The sequence below is a fragment of the Pteropus alecto genome, unplaced genomic scaffold (genome assembly GCF_000325575.1).
Source record: "Pteropus alecto unplaced genomic scaffold, ASM32557v1 scaffold321, whole genome shotgun sequence".
Lineage (NCBI taxonomy): Eukaryota > Metazoa > Chordata > Mammalia > Chiroptera > Pteropodidae > Pteropus > Pteropus alecto.
The window spans coordinates 33,668-43,177 of NW_006431044.1; the positions used below are offsets into that span (position 1 = coordinate 33,668).

The 9,510-nt window shown below is 36.9% G+C and overlaps 1 protein-coding gene across 1 annotated transcript; it reads right to left on the reverse strand.

Moving 5' to 3' along the window:
* Positions 1 to 15: 15 nt before the first annotated feature.
* On the reverse strand, positions 16 to 9,504 carry LOC102898548 (zinc finger protein 260). Its single transcript, XM_006905519.3, has 3 exons — positions 9,313 to 9,504; positions 6,242 to 6,452; positions 16 to 2,072 (listed from the first exon to the last, which is right to left on the reverse strand). Exon 3 carries the CDS (start codon positions 1,674 to 1,676, stop codon positions 387 to 389), a length of 1,290 nt encoding a protein of 429 aa, XP_006905581.1. The 5' UTR covers positions 1,677 to 2,072; positions 6,242 to 6,452; positions 9,313 to 9,504; the 3' UTR covers positions 16 to 386.
* Positions 9,505 to 9,510: the final 6 nt, after the last annotated feature.

Sequence of the window (9,510 nt, forward strand, 5' to 3'; positions counted from 1 at the left end):
ATATGTTTCTGGATACAATATTGTTACAATCTCTTTTTAATGACTGAATCAAGAGCCAATAATTGATTATGCATATAGCAAAACATATAACAAAAAAAAATGACAATTTCCTTAGTTACAAATCTTTATCTTAATGCATCACGCAGGCCTTCCAGAATCATGTCGATTAGTGTCCACGACTGGATCCCTACTTCAATGGAAATACTTCCAAAACAGCATTAACAATATTTGTCATGGGGATCCTAAGGGTGTAAATCTCAGTGTTTTGAGTTGTTGCTAAAGGATTTTCCACATTCATGTCACTTTATATAAAACGAATTTTATGAAATGGTATTAAGTGTGAATTCCGTTGAAGGCTTCCCTAAATTGAGAGCATTTGTAGAGCTTTAATGAGTGTGAATTCTCTGGTGTCTAATGTGATGTGACTTCTGGCTGAAAGCTTTCCCACATTCACTACACTGATAAGGCTTTTCTCCAGTATGAATTCTCATATGTAGAGCAAGAGTTGAGAACTGAGAGAAAGCTTTCCCACATTCGTTACAACCATACGGCTTCTCACCCGTATGGCTTCTCATATGCACAGTAAGAGAAGAGCTTTGACAGAAGGCTTTCCCGCATATTTTACATTCATAAGGTTTATCACCTGTATGAATTCTCACATGTACGATAAGCGATGTGATTCGAGAAAAGGCTTTTCCGCATTTATTACATTCATAGGGTTTCTCTCCTGTATGAATATTGTGATGTTTAATGAGGTATTGTTTCTGCCTAAAGATTGTTCCACATTCATTACATTTATAGGGTTTCTCTCCAATATGAATTTTCTCATGCTCAGTGAGATTTGACTTGCCACTAAAGGCTTTTCCACATTCCTTACATATATAGGGTTTCTCTCCTGTATGACTTCTCTGATGTCTAATGAGGCTTGATTTCTGAATAAAAGCTTTCCCACACCCTTTACACTCATAAGGTTTCTCTCCAGTATGTATTCTTTGATGGATAATAAGGTTTTCCTTCTGGCTAAAGGCTTTTCCACACTCATTACATTTAAAGGGTTTCTTTCCGCTATGAATATTCTGATGTTTAATGAGGTATTGCTTCTGGCTGAAGGCTCTTCCGCATTGATTACATTCAAACGGTTTCTCTCCTGTATGAATCTTCTTATGCTCAGTGAGATATGATTTGCCATTGAAGCCTTTCCCACATTCTTTACATACGTACGGTTTGTTTCCAGTGTGACTTCTCTGGTGTTTTATAAGGCATGGCATCTGAATAGAAGCTCTCCCACATTCATACGGTTTTTCTTCAGGATGATGTTTTTGATGAGAAAGGAAGTTTCCCTTCTGGCTGAAGGCTTTTCCACACTTACTACATTTATATGGTTTATTTCCTGTATGACTTCTCAAATGTAGAGTAAGGGATGAGACTCGAGAGAATACTTTACCACATTCAGTACATTCATGTGATTTCTCTCCAGGATGCATTTGCTTATGCTCTATGAGGTTTTGCTTCAGGCTAAAGGTTTTTCCACATTCGTTACATTCATCACATTTCTCTCTAGTACCAATTTGATCATGCTGAAGGAGATCTGACTCAGTCTGAAGGCTTTCCAACATTCTTATCAAGCAGGTATTTTCCCCAATAAGACTTCTTGAGTATCTCTTAACATGTGACATAAATAAAAGCCTTTCCACATTCACTAAATTTACATAGTTTCTCTCCACTATCAATTCTCAGGTATCTAATGAAGTTAAATTTGATGAAAATTTTTCACATAGATTATCCTGAGATGAGATGATTACAAAACATGATGAAATACAGCATTCTCATTATACTCTTAATGGTTCTTTCTTAGCTTCTCTCATATTTAAGTATAAACTATTTTCCAAACTGTTAAATTAAGTCTCATACGTATAGGTGTAGTCTTAAAAATCAGTGTCTGTGATCAGAGGAAATGCTTTTCTGTTTCCTAGGTTTTCTGAGTTTTTCTTTAGCTGTATTTTCATGGAGAAGGATGAGACTTAATTCACAAGTCTTTCAAGTTGTGTCTTTATAAATTTCCCAGGCCTCTTCTAAAAAGAATATAAATAAATCATCATTGAAGAGTTAATAACTAAAATATTTAGTACCTCGCATGCAGTAAACATCCAATAAAGTAGCTAACGTTATCATCATCACTAATACTTGTGAATTTTTCCACTATTAATAAAAATTCAAAGATACTCTATTATAAAATAAACTGTATTTCAAACCTACTCTGCTAGTATAAAACAAAGCTCAGATGCAAATAACATTCACGGGTGCATGTAGTTTTAATTGCTTTTAAATGTAAGCTTGCACATTTATAAATTAGTAGAATAAAAGAAAACAAAGAGCAGGTGACAGGATGAAAGGACAAACATAAAATTGGGAGAGCCTAGGATGAAGGGATAAAAAAATAAAATGAAAACAAGTATTATTAAAGAGGATGTTAAAGAGCATGTGTGGTTAATTAAGATACAGCCTTGCACTGAATGATGACATTTTGGTCAGTGATGGACCACACATAGGATGATGGTCCCACAAGGTTATGTATATAACGTAGGTTTGTAGTATCTAGATGGTAGGCTATACCATCTAGGTTTGTGTAAGTACATTCTATGGTCTTCACACAGTGATGAAGTTGCCTGACACATTTCTCACAATGTATCCCCATCATCAAGCAGCGCATGACTGTATTTATTTCTACATCTTCCTTCTACTTCATTAAAATGGAAGTAAGAGGGTGAAGGGGAGCACATACTCATAAAAACTAAAAGGTCGGAGAGACATCAGTAGATGAAAAGTATCAAGAAATTTTGAAAGGAAAGCAAATAAAGGGCTATAAATTAACAGCAGAACTCAGTGGCTTAAATAAAAATCCAGCAGATAAGGATAAAACCTAAAAGCAAGGTAATCTGTGACACAGCTATCAACAGATAAGCTCTGTAACTGCAGAAACTGAGATGAGGCATAAATAAAATTATTTTAAAAAGCAGCTGATGTGCCCAACTCTCATAGCTGGAAGGAAACAGGAATTTATTATCCAGATAAAAGAGAGTGTAGAGTCTCCAATTTTAGTAATGACAGGCAAAATAGATGAGAGTACCATACTGAGAAGAGGATGAGTAAAAGTTTATATATAGAATAAGGTCCCAAACCCTTTCTACCATTGGACTCCAGAAATGCTGATGGTTGCCAGGTGTCAAATAACTGAAAGGTTCTTTTCTGAAAATATGAGAAGACTTTGAGAACGCCTATATACGTTGACATTTGGAGTCATCTTCAAACTCAATTATAAAAAGATAAATAATCTAGTTTTTAAATTCGGCAAAAAACTAGAACAGACATTTCACAAAATAAGATATAGGAATGGCCAGGAAGCATATTAAATGAAGTTCATCTGAATTAGTAATTAGGAAAATGCATATTAAAACCTCAATAAGATATACCCATTAAAATGGCTAGTTAAAAGGACTGCCAATCCAAGTGTGATAGCCTGAAGCAACTGTAATTCTCATATATTATTGGAGGACATGAAAAATGGTAGTCGCCTTGGAAAACAATTTGAAAAAGTTAAATATACATTTGCTATTCTACCCAGCAATCTCACTCCTAGGCATTTATTCAAGAAAAATGAATATATATGTTCACACATAAACTAGTATTTGAATGTTCATAATAACATCATTTGTAATAGCCAAAAAAATGTCTATCAACTGGTGAATAGACAAATTATGTCCATGTTGTGTACTAATCAGCAATAAAAAGGAATAAAATATTAATATGTTCAACATGAATTAATCTCAAAATGTAAAACTAAGTCAATGAAATTAAATGCAAAAAATGATGTACTATATGGCTACATTTATATGAAATTCTAGAAAAGGCAAAGCTATAGTGACATAAAGCAGATTAGAGTCACGAGGGTATGCAAGGGGGACTGGTTCCAAGACCATCCCTCGCTCCACCCCTACCCTCATAGATACCAAAATCCATGGAAGCTCAAGTCCCTTATATAAAATGACATAGTATTTGCATATAACCTATGCACATTCTCCCAACTATTTTATTTCTTTATTTATTTTATTTGTTTTCAGGATTAGGGTTAGATTTAGGGTTAGGGTTAGGGTTAGAATTAGGGTTAGGATTTAGGGTTAGGTTTAGGCTTACTCTCCCATGCACCTTAAACCATTTCTAGATTACTTATCATACCTAATACAATGTGAATGGTACGTAAGTAGATGCTGTACTGAGTTGTTTAGGGGATAATGACAAGGAAAAAGTCTGTACGTGCTCGATACAGATGCAACCATCATAAGCCTAACTACAGATATACCTCGAACATACTGCAAGTTTGGTTCCAGACCAACACGATAAAGTGAATATCACAATGAAGTGAGTCACACAACTTGTTTGGTTTCTCACTGCATGTAAAAGTTATATTCAAACTACACTGTAGTTACTAGGTGTGCAAAGCATTATGTGTAAACAAGAGTACATAAGTTAAAAAATACCGTATTGTTAAAAAATGCTAACTATTATCCGAACCTGTTGGAAAAATAACGCTGATAAACTTGCTCAGTGCAGAGTTGCCACAAACCTCCAATTTGTAAAAAAATGCAGTATTGACAAAGTGTGATAAAGTGAAGCAAAATAAAATGAGGTGTGCCTGTACATCGTATAAATCAGCAGCAATGTAACTTTTTTCCCCAAATATTTTCAATCCAAGGTTGGTTGAATCCTTGGATGTGGAAACTAGATATGAAGGGCTGACTGTATACAATTACCAAAATGTATCAAATAATATCCTTAAAGAGGGTGTAAATTAACCTCAAAAAAGCTGAAAAAGTAAATCTTTCCACATTGAAGCTCTACAACAATTACAAATTATTAAATAATTATCTTGTTTGTGCTGAAGACTGTAGGCAAAAAGGGAAAGACACCGGCCTTTCCATCAGAGAGCTCAGATGTATGTCTTAGACATCAAAGTGAAAAATACAAAGATAAGAGTGTATAAACTTAGGATCCAAGTTGCTTGTGAGCTACAATATGGGATGGAAGTACAGAGATTGGAAGGCCGGGAGTTACAGACATTTTAATAAAAATGAAGTTCAAGGTTAAACAATGGATGGGACTTTGATGGATGGATCACTGTACAAACTATGGCAAAGATGCAAAAAATTTCATATATACGAAGGGAAAGGTAAGAAGGGTACAACCAATCCTATTTTAAACTGAAATAATAATAATCATAGTCACCAAGTATGTGGTGAGAGAGGGAGATCGAAAATATATTCATGTATAAAATATACATCACCCCTGGTGGAGAGTAAATAGATATTGTTTAAAGAAATCAGGGACAGAGACTAAGAAAGTTATGAATGTAAAGGCAACCAAGAGAAAGGGAAAAACACCAACTTTCCAAATTTTCAGAAGAAAGGACATATTCTAAAAACAAAGAAATTAAGATTCTACAGTGATAGATAAAAAAGATGAGGTGAAAGTTAAAACAAAATGTGTAATATTAAATAAGAGAACCGATTCCAACCATATTGTTCCTGTTAATAAATGCAGGTAGCGGGGAGGGGCAAGGTAGACGGGGGAAAATATTAAATCATTTCTTCCATTAAAAGTTAATTAAAGAAACAAACAAAATATTTCTAGCTAAAGTCTAACACTTACATAGTAAAACCCACCTAAACTATACATATACATATATACACACATATACACACATATATGTATCTAAAACAATATGTATCAGAAATGCTGAAAATATAGAATAAAAATAAAGATAATCATGAGTATATAAACTATAGAAAACCAAGATACAAAAACACATTAGTAATGGAGAAAACTACCTCTCTCAAGCTGTGAGATAAAATCCATAAAATGTGTATGAAAAATAGGAAAATAAAAATATATACTAGCCTATAACAGCTAATCAGTTTATTCTGTATTTTGAAAATAGATAGTAAACCATCTTTTTAAATGCTCAAAGAACATTCTCAAAATCCACCCATATAATAAATAGTCCTATAAAACCTCAAATATTCCACAAAGTAGAAGAGAGACAAACAAAATACTATGACAAAAAAAAAAATTAGGAAAATAAATATCTTTCATTTGTAAATTTCAAAATGTATTGGCTTGAACAAACTCACTGAATAACTGTAATAAGTCTAGCCCATGCATACATGCTAGTTTCTTAATTACTCACCTGAAGAGCACCTTCTTTACATTTTTTCCTCAATCATCCATTGCTCTTCTTTGAACTGGCAGCCTTAAACTTCTAAATAGTGGCAAGGGACTTGGAAGTTACTGTTGAGGATCAAAGCAACATTCCAGAATTCAGGCTGAGCCTTTAGGACTGGCAGAAGTTTTAACGGATAAGGAAAGGGCGGCTCCTAGGGATGCGCAAGGAAGTTGGCCTGTGAAACAGAATAAAGTTAATGATGACACTTTGATTTAGAAGCTGAAGTATGTGCATCCACGTGAGCGCACGGAAGAGTATTTGTACTTTGCACCTCAGGCCAAATCCACCATTGTGGGGAGTCAGTTATGGACATGTGAAATCGTGTAACAAGGAACAAGGATATTTGTGTACTTGGCAACAATGTAAGAAGTTGATATTTGTGTACTTGGCAACAATGTAAAGCGCTGGGAAAAACCGGGAGGTAATTGTTCACATAGCAATCACTGCAAATTCCTTGCTACAGTTTAGCAGAGACTTCTGAGTTGTGAGAATCTCAATACTCTAGTATTGTTCTACTAGATAAGTAATCTGGCTAACCTTGGCTCTTGACTACTGTCTTTCTTATTGTAATGCTATAAATGGTGTGTTCTAAATAAACTCGGGGACACAGCTTGAATCTGTGATCCCTCCTGCAATTCTGTCTGTCTTCTTTCTTTTCCTCAGTCCAGGCTCCCCCTTTCAGGTACCCTCAATTACTTCAACGGCTGGCTCCGACACATCATACAATTTAAATGCACACATTTCAGCAATGGGAAACATTGCTCTTCAGAATTTAGGTTATACAGACAAACTATGTGACTAAGTTGCCAGAGTTCTCCAGAATCAGAACTCATGCGAGTCCTTTTGCGCAGGTGTTACTTGTGGCCTTGCTCTTGATTGAACAGTCACTTTTGAATATAATCTCCTCCCATAACAACACTTTTTTCATAAATTTAAAGTCACCAACCCTGAGTGATATGGATAAAATGTAAAGGAAGTTATTCCAGTATTATTCAAGGCTCAGAGTTCTTTAAATTTTTAGAAGCCTAATATTTTACCTAGGTTATGAAGCTCTAGGAGAAATGAAATATTTTAAGTGTCCTGTAATGACATGGTCATTCATGGACTTAGCAAGCACATCTCTTTATCATTCATTAAATGTAATGATGAGACCATGGTCTCCAATTTTTAATGGGGCGTGACAAAGGATCAGAGTTACTCAGAAGCTCTTCCATTACTCAGATATAAGAGGCTTAGAATCTGGCCGGACAGTATTATGAATTGATGAAACAGGTAATACAGAAGAGGCAATGAATGGAGGCAAACTGCAGGAAGATGGTATCAGAATGACATTTTGAACAGAAACAGTTTGAAGTTCCTGTGCAACCTCCAGGTGGATCTGTCCATTAGACAGTCAGATAGGTGGATGAGGAGCTCAGGACAAGCCTCAAATAGGAATGGACACTGGTTATTCTTTTGTGTCAACTGAACCCACAGTAGAATGCTGTTACTTTTAGAGTTCTTAGAGGTGAAAAAAGACGATCGAAGTCAGAAACTTACTAATACTAAAAGCTGGAGGACAAAGAGAAATATGTCACAAAGGAGTTGTGTGTACGTGGGCGGGGGCTGGCTCTTTGGTTTTGACTGGAATTATAAAAATGAGTAGTATCAGGGAAGTCAAGGAAACATTCAAAAATGAGGCAGTGATAAACATGTGAAAAGCAATGAAGCAGACACAGAAATCTAATTCCTCCACCCCAGTTAAAAAATGAAAATGTACAAAACAGGCAAGCAAAAAATGTGATTCTCACCCCTGCCCTAGCTGCTGCATCCTCTGTCCCCTGACAACTGTTTCTGTGTAAATTTCAAGTTTCTCCATGGAACTACAAATATACATTCTTATCTCCATTTACTCAAAATACCCGTATATTACACCAAACATTGTGTACCTTGCTTTCTTCAGGTAACGAAATACCTTGCAGACTTTTAAAATCTATCTAAAAGATGATACATACTTCCGTTTGCTAAAGTCTTCTTTTGGGTCTTTCATTAACATTTAAAAACAATCTTAATATAGCTTTTACACATTTCTTTATCCCTAGGTGTTTTATCTGATTTGCTGCTACAAGTACCATCTTCTCTATAACTATTACTGATTATTTTTTATATATCAAAGCTATTATTTTTGTATATAAATTTTTGTACTGCGGTACGTTTTTCATTTTATTGAAAAATATGTTGTGTGATAAAATGCTGGAAGTAAGTGTCTGTAGATAGAAGAAAATTTGTTAAACTATATTTACAAAGGCCATTTGGTTTGGGGGAAACCTGGTCAAATCGGGAGTCACGCTCATTTACAAACTAGACAGTTTTCAATTGCTTACCTGATCTCGCTGCACCAAAGACAGGACAACTTGCTTCTCAATTATGTTGTCCTGTAGTAGTGTAAATTACCTCTTAAAGCTACTCCTTGGTCCGGGGCTTCTGAAAACAGCCTCACCCAAGTTCCTCCAAAGACTTAATTAAAGTCAATCCCTACGGGGCCCCCAATAAAAAGTTTTTTGGAAATCCCCCCCCCCAAATTACTGATTTTATTTTCTATACGACTCCGCTTTTACGTAAAAATCGCTTTAAAAATTATCGCTCAATTGCTTAGCGGTTTTCCTTTGGCTTTCAGAGAAATGAATGTTCCAGGAAGGTGCATACGTATCATCGTTATTTCAGAAACGAGAAAGGTGAGGTTTAGAAGTTGCTGCCCCACAGTGCTCACAACGCCATCCATCCTCACAACGCCATCCATCCTCACAACCTTGGAACCACGCGGTTTTTCGCGCAGGCTGTTCAGTCTACCACCCTGTCACCCCCCCTTTACACTCTGGGTCCCCCAGCCGCGACCCACTCCGGTTTCTTCGTGTAACCCTGCCCCTCCACAGCGGCTTCGAATCCCGCACGTCACCGGCGATTCCTCCCCCGCCGCTTCCCGGATCCGGTACTGAGCCCAGAAACCCGGGCCCCAAGGCCGGACCCGCGCCCGGAGGAGCCGACCCCACACTCACCAGCAAACAAAGACCGCGATGGCGAGCAGCACCGTGTGCGCCTGCGCACTGATCGGGCCGGGGTGCCCTCCCGGGGCTGGGGCGCACTTCTGGGGCCCCCACGCCGGAGATCGGGACCGGAGGGAGTCAGCTGGCACTGTTCAGACGGTGGACCGCGAGGCCCAGCAGTTCGGTGGCCGGGTCGGCTTTCCGCGCGCT

Bases quoted from the DNA above. Each gene is read 5' to 3' on its own strand.
- LOC102898548 (XM_006905519.3), bottom strand. From the start codon at position 1,676: ATGTCACATGTTAAGAGATACTCAAGAAGTCTTATTGGGGAAAATACC.